A 17,542-nucleotide genomic window follows, 5' to 3' on the forward strand; every position below is an offset into this window, starting at 1 on the left:
ACATAGCATCAGTAATAGTGTCTTACAGAGGACTTGAATTCAATCCTCAGTATCTATTTCAAGTGGGTCACAATAACATGTGACTACAGCTCCTGGGGATCTGATGACCTTTACTGGCCTCCAGGGCACACACACATGGCATTCACTCACACAGATTGTGGTGATTTGAATATTCTTGGTCCACAGGAAGTGCATTACTAGGAAGTGTGGCTTTGTTAGAGGAAGTATGTCACTGTGGGGGTGGGCTTTGATACTCCTTATGCTCAGGTTCTACTCAGTACACAAGAGAGCCCTCTCCTTGCTGCCTGTGGAAGCAAGTCTTTTCTTGGCTGCCTTCGGATCAAGATGTAAAACTCTTAGCTCCTCCAACATCATTGCCTGTGTGCTGCCATGCTTCCTTGTTGGGAGCCGCCACGAGAGCTGACAAAGTCCGCCATCGCTAGGTGGCGCTGTCGCCCGTAATTCTTCCTAGTACCAGTAAACTGCGCATGTGCCATGGTTAGCCCGCCAAAGCTAAGCCCATCCCACGGCGTTTGGCGCGCTATGAGTAAGCAGCCAATCAGGGGGTGAATACCCCGCTCTGGGGTATATAGGCAGTGCTTTCCCACGCCTTCTTCGTCTTCTACCACCATTTTGGTTTATGGGAATAAACGTGTTTCTACGGAAGGATTCTGGTGTGTATGTGTGTGTGCGTGTGTGTATGTTTTTTGCCGGCGAGACCATTACGCGCGCGCCCCGCACACTTCCTGCCATAATAGTAATGAACTGAACCTCTAAAAGTGTAAGCCAGCTCCAATTTGCTTTCTTTTATAAGAGTTGTCATGGTCATGGTGCCTCTTCACAGCAATGAAACCCTAACTAAGACAAATGCAAGATTAAAAATAATAAAAACAAATCTTAAAAAACGAAAAAAATTTCCCTGGTTGAAGTTGGGTAGAAGTCTTACACATATAAAAAATTTGGTATGGTAGTATGCTCTTAGAAACTTAGCACTGGGAAGGCAGAGGCAGGGTATCTAGGATATCCTGGACAGCTATCTTAGCCTACTTGATGAGTTCTAGGTTAATGAAAGGCCCTGTGTCAAAAGAAAAGGAAAGTGAACAGCACCTAAAAAATGACTGAGGTTGGCTTCTGCCCTGACACACATGAATACACTTGCTCACACACAGAAGAACGCTGATTACCAACGTGATGCTCTTGCTTTTCTGTAACTTTAGCCTCTCATCTCCCAAGTCATCAGATTGCAAGATCATGCTAGCTCTCCAAAATGATTTGCACAGTTTACAGTCACCTTCCAGTTTACTCTTCACAGTTCTGTAGGAATTGTCTTTCTAAATAAAACACCCCATGCCATCATTTGCTTGCCCCAAATCTTTTATTTTCCTCCACCCAGTAAAGTACAGGGTCCTAGCACAGTATATTGGGCACACCATTGCCTCATTGTGACCTCTCTGTCAAACTTTCTTGAGGTCCATTCCTCTTCATACCCTGTGTCTCATTATTCCACATAAGGATGGTCAGATTGAACAATGATACATACCGCAACATACTTAAGTATTACTACCATTTTCTGCAACTGAAATTTCACCAAATATCTGTCCTTTATCTGGCAGCATAGATCGATACAGGAGCCACCAGATGTATCTAAACCACACTTAAAAACCAACGAAACTCACTTGTGGTGGTTTTCTCGTCAAATCTTCACCATATCTCCCCTCTAATTCTGTAGATCTCTTAGGAATGATGTGATCACTATTCCCTCCTGGGACAGGCCTCATCTACCTCTCGGTATTTATCTTAATAAAGTTTTCCCCCTCCTCATCTTATATCTTCAAGAAATGAAATGAAGAGAGGAAGTTAACAAAAGACATGCAGAGTTCTTGCTGGGGGATGATGGGAGATGAACTCGTAGGGAGAAGATTTATTTAATTACTTAGCAGACAAAGACCAGGTGAGTGAGGGATGAAGCTGGTAGATATCAAGTCAAAGCCCATCCCTCATTGAGAAAAGTACCACCATCTCACAGTTAAGACTGCAGAACTTGAGAAACATCAAAGGACCTAGGAAGAAAGCCAAGGGGACATGGAACAAAGTAGAAGGGGATACTGAGGGAAGGGTCGAGGAAGTGGAAGCAGCCCAGAAGGAGGTTATAGACCAGAATTTTCATCCATTCGAAGGCCAGGGACAGCTGAGTTCAAATCAAACTTCTTCCTCTCTGTTCTGAACTGTAAAGTTTTGTGGATAACCACCAAACTATTTTAACTATTTTAACGGATGGAATAGATCCACCCCACGTGCGCAGGGCAGAGGACTATGAGGATGAGTGGATGAATGAGGCAGCATCGGGAATGGACACAGCATCCCCTGCATTCTGGTCACAAGCTGACCAGACACTTCCTCAAAGGAGTTGTGGATTCCCCAATGTCCTTCCACACAGATGAGATACCAGTGAAAAGGAGTTGAATCTAAATAAAGATTGGCCCTCCCTAGAAGCTAAGGACTTATGCACAAGACCCTTAAGTGTCAGAAAAGATGAAAGCAGCCACATAGCTGTATAAGCATTTCCCAGCCCTGTCTTGTTTGGCAGGGTTGATTTATTAAAAATGTCAATACACCAAGCAATGCACAATTGCATTGTTGACTCTGACTGAGCAGGTTTGTTCAAGAAAGTGCATGAGTATGTTTCTCTTCCCTCCCAGAGGTGAACACGGTTTTGTTTCCAAACCTTGGCCCTTTCTGGCAGGAAGAAGGTTATAAGATTTTGTTTGACCACTGAGAAGGGACAGTTGTCAGAAGAACGAGAGACAAAACTAATAAATCATAAGCAATTGAATTCCATTTATTTATTGCCTAATAAAACAAGAAAAAATGGACTTTTTGTGGTTGGGTGTTGAAAAAAAGAAAACAACAGTGCTAACTGATTGCCAGGAAGCAAGAAGAGGGTCAGGGAAACAGACCAGACCTGATGAAGTGTGAAACTTCTGAGCATCCAAGTCTCCAGCTGGTGCCAACTGATGATGCACAGAAAGACAGAACTGACCAGAAGCCAAACCCTATGGAGGCTGTGAGACTGAGCACAGCCTTGGGGAGGGAATTGTGGAAAGAGCCACTCCTTGACATATAGCCATGCGGATGGTGAACCAGTTCTGAGGCTGGGATGTTCCTTTCTGAACTAGATCTTTAACCCAATGTCCTGTGCATCAACTCAAGGAGAAATGGGGGCCTCACCTGTCCAAATACAGTAGTGCTCACTGTCACCACCAATCATTCCTATATACTGTCTGCTATCTTTCCCCATTCCACTTTGGCTTGCATTTACAGAAGGCAAATCAAACTTCATCCACAAAGCAAGTGCAATGTGGCCAGTAACGCTAGTATTTCTTCCGTGCCCATTGGGAAGGAGGCACCTGCTACAGGCCAGCATCATAGTTTTTGTGCCCCAGTGCTAAGGGAGATGCTAAGCACCTGCTCAAAGCTTAAGAATGTGATGTGTGAGTCCACTCTCAGTAGAAGTTCTGTCTACTCAGTAGGTCTCAAATCATAAAGCCAGTTCTGAACATGGGCTTTATGAGATCAATGCTAACACATGGGATGGGGACCATAATATCAGGTTCACAGATTAAGAAACTGGGGCTGGATAATTTACCACAACAAGCCAATGGAGTCCTATTAAACTCAGTTGGAAAATCTTTTGGTTAATATCTAGAATATTTGTAGGTATAATGAATGTTTCTTTAGCTTCAAGTAGAGGTGTTTGTGTGTTTACAGAAAACTGTGATTCCGTAAAGATTGTTTAGTGTTTTGCTTTGTTCTATTTTGACACAGGGTCTCACTAAGTAGCCAGGACCGACAGTCACTATGTAGGCCAGATTGGTTGTGAATTTACAGAGTTCTGCCTGCCTCTGGCTCCAGAGTGCCTGAATTAAAGGAATGTGCCATCACGTTCACCTAAACCCTCCTGATTTGAGTCTCCAGGCTTGCCTTTTTTTTCACTCTGGACTAGGGTGGGAATAAAATCATTCTTCTCTGATATTTAAGGGAAAGTCAAAAAACTATGTGAGTCTAAACAAATACCTAAAATTCACGTAAAAATGTACATGGAACAAAATATCAGAATTATAAATAAAGATAAGCTGTGGCAACTTATTTTATAGCCTTACATAGTTATGGGACCAGAACAGGCTGTTTCCAATTATCCTGCAGTTCTCTGGTTTGTGGCCACAGATCCCAGCAATTCAAGTTTATGAGAGGGCTGAGGAAAGTCTGTGAAGAAACTGGGCAGCAACAGCCCTCTCTGCACAATGCTTCCCAATGATAACATTTGTATCATGTTTTCTACTTGGTTCAGACACCAGGATATCGAGATAAGAGTCTATAGAAGCAATCACACTTCCTTTGTCCTAGTGTCCAAAATGGAATAATTGTCCAAATTGTTTATCACTAATTGTATTTCATGTAGTACCCATGAGTATATGAAATCTTTGACTTATACCAGCTCTGCCATAGATGTCCTGAAGAACATTTTGAAAGAATATACCCATGTGAAAGCAAACATTCTGTTTGAATGGCAGAATGCACGTTCTTGTTGTCATGACTACTCATGTACACTCTGCACAGGGATGGTGTGTGTGGCACCTGCTTACAGCTGTGTAGTGTGTGCATAGTGTGCAGACACCTACGCCTATCAGGAACTTGAGTGTCCTCTCAACTGTACTTTGTATTTCACCATGTCCATTCCATGCAATTGCTCTTATTCTTCCCACAACCTTCTCTCAGCATGTAGTGTATTTTAATGTGTTCCTCTTGTTAGCTTTCAGCATTTAACTATTCAGATTAGGATCTGAAGAAACACTGTACGATGACGTGTTCTTGACATGTGTCTGTTATCACAGCAGATGGCATTATCACACCGAAAAAGACATATTGCTGCCCAAGTATAATTTTCTATGTGTTAGAATGTTTTATAACACAGTACCAATATCTTACCTGTGATATTTTTTCTTAAATATCACAAGGGCTAGTCCATGCCTAAATAGTGATTGAATTCCAGGTGGTGAGGACTAAATTAATGATGCTATTTTAAATTCAATAGATTCTGGCTGTATCAAGTTAATTCGGGTTACTGTACAAATTGTCCTCCAGTTGGAGCAATTTGCATGAGACTTCACAGATTATAAAACCATCAGGAATGACCCACAAATTTTCCAGTCTTTTACTTCTTCATACCTCAGGTTGTTTGGGGATTATTTTCCCACTGATCCACCAAGGTGCTCTGCTCTCCAACAAGAGAATCCTTTGCTTAGGACCCCCACTGCACTTCCCCTATTCATCTGTGTTACAGGAGAATTCCTTTCTCTCTAGCCAATCCTGCTAAATATGGGTGAAAAGTCGATGTAGAGGTCTCAGATCGAAACCCTGGTCTAGGTTTTCACTTTTTAAACTGTCCAACTTTATGATCTTACTAGTTTACTTTTTTTTTTTTTTAGCTGATCCAGAGCTCAGAACAATATATTCCTTATTTTAGTTCAATTTGAGAGGTAGATAGATTAAATGTACTTTTGTTTCAGAGTTGAAGACCTCAAAGTTAAGATGCAGATGACAATGTCAGACCAGCAGTATGGTCTTCAGCTTGGTCCTTAAGCTCACCAGCTCTACCTTTAGCTTCTAGGAAATTGTACAATGATTCTATGAAGCCCCACTGTGGATAACTGACTGGTTAGTGCAGACCCTGGACCAAATGATTTTTAAGCCCATCCTTGATGCTCATCGAAAGTACCTAGCTTACATCCATCCCAGCATAAGTTAAAAATCCACTAGTCCTTGTGCTTAGTTCCACTGGCACCATGCCTGTTTCTTAATGTTTTCCGTCATGCTCTAAGGAAAGAAGTACAGAAAGATCGGATGGAAGCAAGCTGATAGACGAGTCCGCATCCTCGGCCTGCTCACTGGAGTGGTGCTGCACCTAAGCTCAGGCTCTTCTATCTGGAATAGAACAGCATTCTTTTCCAGAGGACTCAGAAATGCCTAAACACTTAGGGAGCTTGCACCACGTCTGCATAGAGCCACTTTCCATGACTGACACCTTCACTGCTGTTAGTGATCTTAGCAATGATAATCAACAGTAATCCCACCCATTCCCAGCATTCAGAAACATTCCTGATCCTCTTCCTCTCTTCCGTCCCCCCTCCAGTTCCTGATCCTGCCCCCTTTTTCCCTCCCCCTTCTCTCTCCTTCCCAGGCCCCCCTCCCTCCACCTCCCACGATCATCCTGTTCTACCTTCTATTCAGGACTGAAGCATCCACATCCTGATCTTCCTTCCTCCTAAACTCCATATGGTCTATTGGTTGTATGTGGACATTGTGAACTTTTGGGCTAATATCCACTTATCAGTGAGTACATACCATGAGCTGGGAACTCCAGTAGGGGAGGTGGCAAAAAGACCGGTAGAGCAGTCCTTCTTCCTATTGCAATCCAATGGGAAGAACAATGTCTGCTGGCCAGACCACCCAGTGAGTGCTCCCAGGGACTAGACCACCAACCAAGGAGTGTACAGGGAGAGATCCATGGCTCCAGATACATACGTAGCAGAAGATGGCCTTGTCTGACATCAATGGGAGGGGACACCCTTGGTCGTGTGGAGGTTTGATGCCCCAGCATAGGGGGCCGCTGAAGCGGTGGGACGGAGTGGGTGGTTGGGGGATTACCTTCATAGAGAGAAATTGGAGAGGCAGAGGATGGATGGGATGGGGGGTTGTGGAAGGTAACCAGGAAGGGAGAAGAAAAAGAAATATTCCTAGTGTCCCAATAAGCATTTAACTGCTGTAATCTCATTGGATCCTCTTACTTTGCTCTATTCACCATCTATTTCAACTTTGTGAAGGAACTGCTTAGCAGGGCTAAAGAGTCTACCCATGACCTCAGGGTCAGGTAGCAGAAGCCCTAACATCTAAACAAAGAATATGTTCATGACCTTCACATTTCGATAGTTCAAAGGTGAGCTTCTCCTTCCCCATGGCATTCCAGCAGTGGCTGAGAGCACTATGTACTTAAGAGTTTTGTTTGGGAGTCCAGTTAGAGTTAGGAGGCAAAGAAGTGTTCACACAATCATTCAAAATCACATTCTTCTTGTTTTAAAGAGTGAGACAAATAAAAACCAACCAAGCAGATGAAAACACTCTGTAAGTGACTTTTTAGAATTTTTGCTTCCAGTTCATTGAGTAGACAAAATGTTCCTAGCATGTTAAAAATATAAAGCATAAAGAAGTTTATTTTAATCAGTTCATGCCTTGCAATGATTCAAAAGTGAATCTAGAGATCAAGTCAAGTTCAAGATTTTTCTGCTTTCCCTAAAACCCAGAACAATGAACACTATTATCTAGCTTGGGTGAGACAGTTTCAGAATAATTTATTATTATTCATCCATTATATAAGAAATAATTATATTTGGCATGGCAAGCAATGTTAAAGAGCTCTGTGTTTGTGAAGCATTTTGCCTCTTCAAATAAACTGAAGGCAAATTATAAAGGAGAGGAGCTTTTCCGTGTACCTCTGTCCCACATTTATCTATTATGCAATTTAAACTTCAGTGAAAGTAACAAAGCATCCAGGGAAAAATCCTTTGAAAACGTGGTTGATCAACTTTTCATCTAGAATATATGTACTGACTATAACTGTTGACCAATTGTACTGCTAGACCCACATTTTGAAATGTCCAGCAACAATCTTAATTTTTTATCATTTGAAATAACTAATGATACAGTTTCCAGAGTTGTATAATTTTACAGTTTCCTTATAAAGGATTTTAGACTCCATAAATGTCAGTAGTTGATGGGAACTGGGGAAGAATGAGTTGCTTGCAGAAGTGCCAGCAAGATGTTATGATAACACACACATTCCTAGAGTCTAGAAACGTTAGCAAAGAGGCAAGAGTGGAGTGATTGCACATTATGTTCTGGTGTTAATGCTTGGCTGGCAAAGGGAATCATATGGGAATTGGTTGCTCTAAGGGAAAAGGAATTGTATTGACGCATAAAGAACTCTGAGGAATAACAGTTGCCCAAGTATAGCCCCAGTGTTCCTCAAGCCTAGTGAACAGAAGTATTAGAAGCCAATTTTAGACCCAGGAACCACAGTTATGCATTTGTGCTCTTGGCAGTCACTACAAAATATGTCAATTACTGAGGACTAGAGAAATCACCCAATCATTCAATATGTTGGGCTCTTCTGTGAAGGTTCGCTTTTGTTTGTTTGTTTGTTTGTTTGTTTATTAAAACACTTGGAAATAATGAAAAAAAATTACAGATTTAGAAATCTGATAATAATGTCCCTCATAACAGTGTTTTTGGATATGTCTCACTTAAATTCTATATTATGAAAGACCAGATTCACTCAAAGAAAGGCCATGAGGTCAGAGGTTCTTATTTTTTTTTAAATATTTTAACTGTTTTACGTAATTGGTATAAATCTAGTACCAACAGTACTTGGCACCTACTACATTCTGGAAAACAACTTTTAGATGAATGAAGAAATGATCAAGCTAGTTATACACTGACTACTGTAAGATAAATATCTCTTTTAGGAAACGTCCTGGTCTCTACATCTCTACACTGGATCCATCTTTATTTTCCTTTATGGAATTTTGCTCAAGCTGTTTATTTTCTTTCATATTTTACTTAATTTAAAATGTTTTTCATATAATATATGTTGATTATATTGTTCCCTTTCCCTACCTCTTCCCAGTTCTTCACCACCACCCTACCCAATCAATTTCATTCTCTCTCTCTCTCTCTCTCTCTCTCTCTCTCTCTCTCTCTCTCTCTCTCTCTCTCTCTCTCTGTCTCTCTCAGAAAGACAAAAGCAAGGAAACAAACAAATAAAACTAATAAGACAAAAGATTCTGAAACAAAACAAAGGGTAACATAAAAACATGGAATTTATTTTGCGTTGGCCCCCTGGGCTTGGGGACTGGCCTAAAGTGTGGTTGATATATTAGTGACTCTCCATTGAAGAAAACTGAGTTCCCTTAGTTAGTAGCTATCAACTGCAAATAGCTTCTTGGTTAGGAATCAGACCCCATATCCAGTTCCTCCTCTTAATACTGGGACCCCATCTGGCTTGAACTTCTGCATATCCAAAGCAAGCTGTCGAAGCCTCTGTGAGTTCACCAATCCTACTGTGTCTGGAAGGTTTCCTTGGAGTCATCTACTACCTCTGGCTCTTACAATCCTTCTGGTCTCTCTTCCCTGAGCTATGAGGGTAGGGTTTTGATGAAGACATTCCATTTATCAGTGAGAGTTCCAAAGTCTCTCACACTCTGTGCATTGTCCAGTTATGAGTCTTTGTGTATTCCTACCTAAATGTATCTCAGTGACATAGCCCTGGGCTTAGTTTCAAGCATAGACAATAAATGAATGAATGGATGAATTAATTAATTAATTAATTAATAATATATACTAGATAAATATGAAGTAGTGTGTAAATAGTAATATTATTTCTGGAAGTGTTGGTACATGTCTCTAATCCCAGAACTCAAGAAACTGAGGCAGAAAGATGGGGAGTTTCAGGCTTGTTTTGCCCGCAAAGGAAGATGTTGCAAAACCAAACAAATTAAAGAACATTTTCAGGTTATTTGACTCAAAACTTTTTTGTACCCTGCCACCTACCATCCCCAACCCTTGACCTAAACATTTTGCTCTGATTTTCCTGTAATTTGCTCACACTGGGGGCACTGATATGAGTGGAAAGTATAAGGGGCCTAAATATTTAATGGCAGAAGGGAGATAAGTTCTCTCCTCAGGCATAGGGGCACCTCACCTTGCCCACATACTTGCCCGACAAAGACAAAAGCAATGCAGGATGAAGCATGAAACCTTTGCTTTCTACTCTCCTCTTGTTCTCTCCTAGCAATACTCATTGGTGCCTTTAACTACCAAAGCTTTTTGGGATATTTAGGACTTAGATTTGAGACAAAAAAACCTTTATCTCTGAAGAACATATCATCAATATAGGTGTAACCTCCATCACATTTCTTGACTCCCTAAGCTATTCAACATATATTTAAAATATATACCTAAATTATCAATGTAGGTGTAACCTCCTCCAGCACATTCCTTGGCTCCCTGAGCATCCAAGTCACCCTGTCTTACAATGTATATATACCTTGTGACTCGGAGCACCTGTGTTAGGGCTCTCTAGAGTCAGACTCGATAGAATATGTCTACAGTTACATGAGTGGGAACATTAAGGGAATTGGTACATGTGATTGTTGTGTCTGATAAGTTACACAATAGAATTTTAGCAATCTAGAGACCCAGGGATAACAGCAATGTAGCTCAGTTCAAATCCAAGTCTCTTGATACAGAAAACTCATGGCTGTATCTTTTGGTGTGAGGCCAAGAACCCAGGACTAAGATCTGGCTAAGATCCAGAGTCCCAAGGCTGAGCAGCCTTGAGTTCTAATGTCCACGACTGCAGAAAATGTGTCCATCTCATGTCCTTTCAGAATCACATGCTCATTTCCTCCAGGAACATGCTAACAGGCAAATCCAAAATGATGCTTTACCAAGTTTTTAGGTATTCCATTATCCAGTGAAGTTGAGATATATATATATATATATATATATATATATATATATATATATATGAACAGCATCAAACGATATGGAAATTTTCAGTGCATCGCTCATTCACCCACTCAGATGGGTGCTGCTAGAGAGACCACACCTTATTCCTTTGTATGATTCTCAGCAATAGCAGCCCAGTTCCTGTGGTGCAGTGGTGCTCAAGGGTATTCTCTGCATGCCCTGTTCCTTCTCTAAGCTTCTTCTGCATGGCTGGATAGTGAAGATGGAATTTTGATGCTAGAAATAAGCCTCCTTTTATACATTAGCAGGCACTATTTGAAAGCAACCCTTTCACAGAAGATAACAGTTATTTTTTTGCTTTTGGTTTTTTTTCTTTGTTTTGTTTTGATTTTGTTTCTGTTTTTCCACTGAGAAACTCTTTTCTACAACCTCAGGACACAGCTCAGTCACTTAGTTCCACGTTAAAGGAATTCAAACAGAACTATCTTAAGCCAAATGAAAAATGTATTATGGAAATGCTAACATGTTTAATGAAATGCGTATACAGAATGATGTGTGTGTGTGTGAATACAATTGCTTTAATAAATTTGTAGAAACCGTTTATTGAAGCATTAGAGATATTCTACTTGGCTCATGTGTTTTCTTTTATAATGAAGCATTTGGAAGCATGGAGACACCCATGTGATTGTCTGCTCAGCATTTTGACTCTTTTGTTGAACTCTACTTCCAGACGTATTTGGTTGGTCAGTTGAAGTACTTCCTGGGGAATTAGAAACTTGAATTCAATTTTCCTTGGTTTGATGAGTATAAAATCAATGTCTAGTTTTAATGTCTATTTAAAAGTTGTTGACATCAGTTCATACCTATACAGTGCTTTCAGAAGCCATATGGTTTAAGGTACCATTAAGAGAGTATAATATATATACCAGTAGAACATTCCCAAGGAAAAATATGGCTGCTTTGTTTAAAAATAAATTTATTTTATTTCATTATAACCTTGACAGTCTATATAAACAACATAGTATATGCAAAAACAATTACAAAATACACTTTGAACAAAACATGAAAGTTCATGAAATTCTTTCATGATATCAAGAGACATCATTAAATGTTTCAGATAAAAAATGAGGAGTTTCCCAACATTGACTGCTTTGGTCAGTCAACCAGGGACCAGGAAGCAGAGACACTTAACAGGACTGGTGGTATTTTTAATGTTCTAGTAGCCATTTAATCCAAACCTGTTTAGCATTAAAGAAGAATGGAGAGAAAACTTACACACGAGCCCAAGGAGACTAAATACAACATGCATCTGAGTCAGATATGGGTAGCCTTTTTTTTTTTTCAAGAATGGACATTAAGTCACAAGGGAGAAAAACCATTTTGAAACTTGTCAGTTCTTAGACTTAGTGAAACTGGCAAGTAATCTTCATTACTAAAATCCCAGCATACTTACAAACACTGTGCTAAAAGAACATAGGGAATGTAGGGTTTTGTTTGAATCTGGAATCTCTCTTGTAAAGTAAAATTTACAGGGATCCCAACAGGCAGGAAAGCAGCACTGTCTGAGGACATCTTCCCATTGGCTCTGTAAGTGACCTACCTAATCAATGTGGAAATTTCCATGTTCTATAGAATACTGGTTAAATATAAATTTTATTTTATTTTTATGGTTAATATAGTTTCTACTAAATGTAACATGTAGTCAAAGGAACACAATAGTGGCAAAATGGTTCAATTCATAAATGCTATGGTCAAGATGTTTGTTATGGCATCAAAATTCACCTGAGAGCAATTATACATACATTGGACTTGAGGCTATGGTCACATATGTTCCGCTGTGACATCACCAATACTAACAGTCTCTTCCTGTGCTGTTTATACTTTACTGAGCATAAACACCCATGCACAGGCTAACGAACACCAGCCATTTACTTTTGCTGTTTGTTTTGGTGATCTAAGAATTTTCTCATGTCACTGAGACTTTATGAAAAAGCAAGATAATAAATAATCATGAAGTCAATCCTGCAGAAGTCATGATGCCGACATCAGCTCTGGTCAGGACTCCGTATTCTGTGTCAACACAGGAAAATCAGTCTACCATCTCAGAATCATAGCAAAACATAGTTCAAATGGAAATCTCGGATTCCACTATTGAGTTAGATCTCAGGTACTCAAACTAACAAAAATGATAAAAGCATCATCTTTGAATCTGGTCCATGTCAGTTTTGGCTCTCTCAATATCTCTAAATCTAAGTGAAATTATTTCTTATAATAATTATTGCATATATAGGAATGAGGACCAAAAAATATGTAATCTCACAGACTACTGAAATGATAAAATGAAATAATATATTTTAAGCTCCTAGAGTATGGTAAGTGTATAAACTCAGGGAGCCCTATTATTGACTCGGGCTCTTTGTTTGGTTGGTTGGTTGGTTTTGTTTTGTGAGACAGCATTTCTCTATATAACCCTGACTATTCTGGAACTGCTTTGTAGACCAGGCTGGCCTCAGAAATCCACCTGCCTCTGCCTCCCAAGTGCTGGGATTAAAGGCGTGTGCCACCACTGCCTGATGGTGACTCAGTTCTTAAAATCTAACTCCTTTCCTACTTTTATTTGTTTAATAATCCTGGCAACAAAGTTTATATTCAAATGTCCCTTATTGTTGTTACCTAACCAGCTCATTTGCTCTCAACTATTAGACTGTAATAAAAATATCATTATTAAAAACAATAACAAGCAACACACAGTTACAAATAAAAATAAAAAATGTAAATAGAATATTTAAACATTCATTTCTGACAGCTGTTTTCCTGAGACATGTCCTGTCCATCTGCAAAATGTGTCAGGTCTTTTGTAGTTTGCTACCAGCTTGTGGTAACTTTATAACCTGTAAGAATGAAGAAAACAAGGGCAGCAACTTTAGAAAAAAGCACTATACCGTACAACACTAGCTAATCCAGAGTCGGTTTTCGTGTTTCATTAGGGTTGCCTTTGTAAGAAATGATAAGAACACTGTAATTCCTCAGCAAGTGTTACTAGCCACTATTGGCTACTGAGATGCTTGCAGAAAGGAGAGTCACTGTACCCAGAGAGAGTTATGGAAAGCGACTGCTATCTCATGCTGAGGCTGAACAAGGAAACACTAGGCTTGATTGCTCCCAGCCTCTCTAACCTAGAGGAACTGGCCAGGAATTTAGCCAACGCTGCGAAAAGTTAGCAGAAAGAGAGAAATTGTATTTCCTTAAACACGAGTCTCAGTGCCTTGAACTGTAACAGCACACTCCGTGTGGGTCCACACGCTACTTTATTTTTAACACAGTCTTAGTTGGATTTCATGTTGTTATAACCCAAATCATCCCACTTGATTCTGCAGTTTGGGCTCTGTGTGCCCCTGGCAGATTTTCCAAGGGGCCTCTGCTACTGATTACGCGGCTGGGGCTCTGCTTTACTGTGACTTGTTTAGTGGTGCAGCTACACAGTGCCAAGAATGTGCTGAAGATTCAAAGCAGGGGCATTTCGAGCATTTTTTTTTTCCATTGCTTAGGTTTCAGCAGTGGCTCTGCTTCCGCCTAGCAGGGTACCAGCTAACCCTAGTCATGACCCCACCGGCTACAGGATATTCGATGACTTTTTGCTGCTGCCAAAATCAAGTGGCACTGGGAGACTGACCTAGCAGTGTTCTCTCATCAGAATCTCTGCATTGAATTAGCTGAAAGGAAGGATCTGTGACTCCTGCTGGGATCCCAACTCACAAACACTTCAAGAGTTGGGAAATGTGCTCTATGTAGGTACGTTCACCAACATCACCATCACCGCCATCATCATCGTCATCATCGTCATCATCATCATCGTCATTACCATCACCAATAACACTATCATCATCACCAGTGTCATCATCGTCAATAGCAATACAATCACCAACACCAACATCATCACTATCATCATCATCACATTGCTATTGTATTTCCTCTCTTGGTTTGATATGTTTAAATTAAAATACTTCTTTTATTCAAAAGGGTGGAAGAAAAAAAACATACGAAATAACCATGACAATTACGTAGCATTAGAATGCCTACTTCTGTGGTAGTACATTTGAGATAAGGAAAAGAATGGAACTGACCTTTAAACATAAAATTAAAATTAATTATTTCAGCATGTTCAAACAAAAAACTTGTTTCTATTTTTCTGTGTTATTACATCATGATACAGTTAGAGCAAATCTTTGAGGTTTTGTCATAAAGAAAATAAATTTATCTTTGGATGTTTGTATACACAACCGAATTCTAATCAGTAATTATTAGACATAATTAAGCCCCAACTCACTACTTACAGTCAGTCCCTAGCTTTCCTCTACTATGTTTAGCACACTTACCGTTAAGCAATATTGGTCTCTTGAATTTCTTCACTTATGGGAGTTTTATCTTTATCCAAAGTTTCCATTTTCTCTTCCTTCTTTTTTTTACGATGTTTCCGAAGAGGACTTGAAAAATAACATGTTAGGAATTAGTCTGAGTATGTGAGCTCACGTCAGTGTGCAAATATTCAATAAGAGAGCCCAGGGCCTTAATTCTATGCTGTTGAAGATTAGTAAGCTCCACTTTTGTTTTAAGTCCACTGGCTTCTTTTGACATATTCCTTTTTGTACGTTCAAGTGTTAGCTGCAGTAGGCCCACAGCCTTGGTGACAAGTATTTATATACACAGGAAGAATCTGGTTCCTGATTATGGATAGAGATTAGAGGGCAGAAGAAAAATTGTCATTCAAAGTTATTTCACAGTGCAGAACAATTAGCACTACTTGGTGTTAAGGAGAAGCAGCAAGGTCTGGAGCCAGGCATGGAAACTGGAAAAGTGTCCGTAACCCCTGGAAATATTACTAAACTTCTAGGCATGTAAGTGAAGAAATTGGTTTAATATTCTGGGATGCACTCTAGTTTTTTGAACATGTGATTCAAGGTTAATAAAAAATGGTCATTTCCCAGCTGTGTTCAACATATCCTCCGGCCTAAATGTAAAATTAAAAATAGCTCTTTCTACCATAAAGTATAAAAACTCAAAACTATTTTTCAATTAAATGGCTAGGATTCCTCTAAATTATCTAGTTCTTCAGTACCTGTGTTTTACAGAAAATACAATCCAAGCTCAGGGACATTTAGAAATTTCTTCAAAATCTCAAAAATATCTAACTGTGGAGCTGATCAAAATTAGTTTATGTTTTTGGTTTTGGGGTTTTTTGTTTGTTTGTTTGTCTGTGTTTCTTTGTTTTATTCCAAGAACACTATAAAGGAATAAAGTGACATCCCCTTTCGGCACAGCCTGGAGCCCAGAGGAGGATGCCATGGTTTAGGAAGGGATGGATGCTCCTCAAGGCAACAAAATATTAAACTTAATGATAGGTTTTCAAAGAAACTGCTCACATATTAATAATTTTTCTAACCCACTGTCCCTCAAAGTAAAAAGAAAAGTATCTCTGAATTCCAAATGCATAATGAAAACTCATGAAAATTAAAACAGAAGAAGTTGTCCACTCATATAAAATTATTATTTAATAATAATATTATTATTTTAATATGGTCAAAAAAAGATTTTGGTTTCTTCTTATTCTTCAACATCACTACGTAATGAAACAGTTTGGGATAATGATAATTCAATTTAACTTACTAACAAACACAAACTACACCTGCCTTTGGTGCTAAATGGCTGAAAGGTTTAGTCGAAAGATATCTACAAATTTTATTTTAACTTATAATGCTTATTTCCTGTAGATTGATTAAAAACTATCTACACTGTGTTTTATTATTAATAAAAATTTTATGCCTACAAACACAAGCCTCAGAAAGTTGATTTGTTTAAAGTAAAGCAAAAATGAAGGGGTAGTAGGAAAAAGAAGAGGAAGAAGAGAAGAAAAGAGAAGATGAGAAAAGTAAGATAAAATTTCTCATACTTAAACGTCAGTGTAGACACACTTACTGGCAGCAGGTGCAGACGCTGATTACTAAAATGATGAACACCACCATGACCACTATCAAGCATACCACCAGGATCTGCCCCCTGTCCTGCTGGAGGTAAAACAGGTCCACTTGCTCACACCGTGCCCCGAAGTAGCCTTTCTCGCAGCTGCTCAGGAAAAAGATTTTTATGAGTCTCCAGTTCTCTTTGGAAGAAATTAGCACTGTTTTCATTCCTTAGTAAAGACCATGGTTTCTTTTAAAAAAGGAAAAAAATTAGGCCCATGCTCCTCTGCTGTCTTCAGGAGCAACTGTACCTGGCTTCACTGAAACTCACCATCACTAGAATGTTATTAACTGGTCTAGTAGGGACAGTCATGGACACCTATTAAAAAATTTTACAGTTTTGATCTTTCAGATTGTGCAGAAGAAGATGTTAAAATTCCCTCCACAGCATTTTCAATTCATAAAAACCTCGTGACAAAGAAGACAAAGCTGCACAAACACTCGTATCATTGTAGGCTAAGACAAACACTTCACTGCATCAATGTGCTACTTTAAAACAACATGATTTCTTATAGCCAGCAGTGGTGGTCCAGACCTTTGATCCCAGCACTGGGGAGGCAAAGGCAGATAGATCTCTGTGAGTTCAAAGCTAGTCTGATCTGCAGAGCTAGCTCCAGGACAGCCAGAGCTACACACACACACACACACACACACACACACACACACACACACACCCTGGGTTTTAACTCTATGACTGGGGAGACTACATGTCAGGAAGCAAGCTTCTGCTGCTCATGCATCCTCACTTCACAGATATATCACAAGTCCTGTGATAGTCTGTTAGTTGGGTGAGTGTGGCTACATTTACAGGTGTGCTCACCACTGCCTTGAATCCACAGCCCCTATTAAAGAAAAGCAATCAGAATTGAGGATTTCAGTGGAGCTATGGATTCCCTCAGTCCCTCACATCTCTATCAATATAAGTTCAAGATACACTTTAG

At 39.6% G+C, this 17,542-nt stretch overlaps 1 protein-coding gene across 1 annotated transcript in view; it reads right to left on the minus strand.

Moving 5' to 3' along the window:
* Window positions 1–11,497: 11,497 nt before the first annotated feature.
* Btc (betacellulin) overlaps window positions 11,498–17,542 on the minus strand; it is a 40,608-nt gene continuing 34,563 nt past the window's right edge. Inside the window, exons 4-6 of the mRNA XM_028752659.1 lie at window positions 16,558–16,704; window positions 14,961–15,068; window positions 11,498–13,475 (exon numbers count right to left, since the gene is read on the minus strand). Of these exons, the coding sequence (XP_028608492.1) occupies window positions 14,963–15,068; window positions 16,558–16,704 (253 nt within the window). The 3' untranslated portion in view covers window positions 11,498–13,475; window positions 14,961–14,962. The remainder of the gene's footprint in view (window positions 13,476–14,960; window positions 15,069–16,557; window positions 16,705–17,542) is intronic.

This window comes from Grammomys surdaster, unplaced genomic scaffold (genome assembly GCF_004785775.1).
Source record: "Grammomys surdaster isolate TR1022 unplaced genomic scaffold, NIH_TR_1.0 125928, whole genome shotgun sequence".
NCBI classification, from domain to species: domain Eukaryota; kingdom Metazoa; phylum Chordata; class Mammalia; order Rodentia; family Muridae; genus Grammomys; species Grammomys surdaster.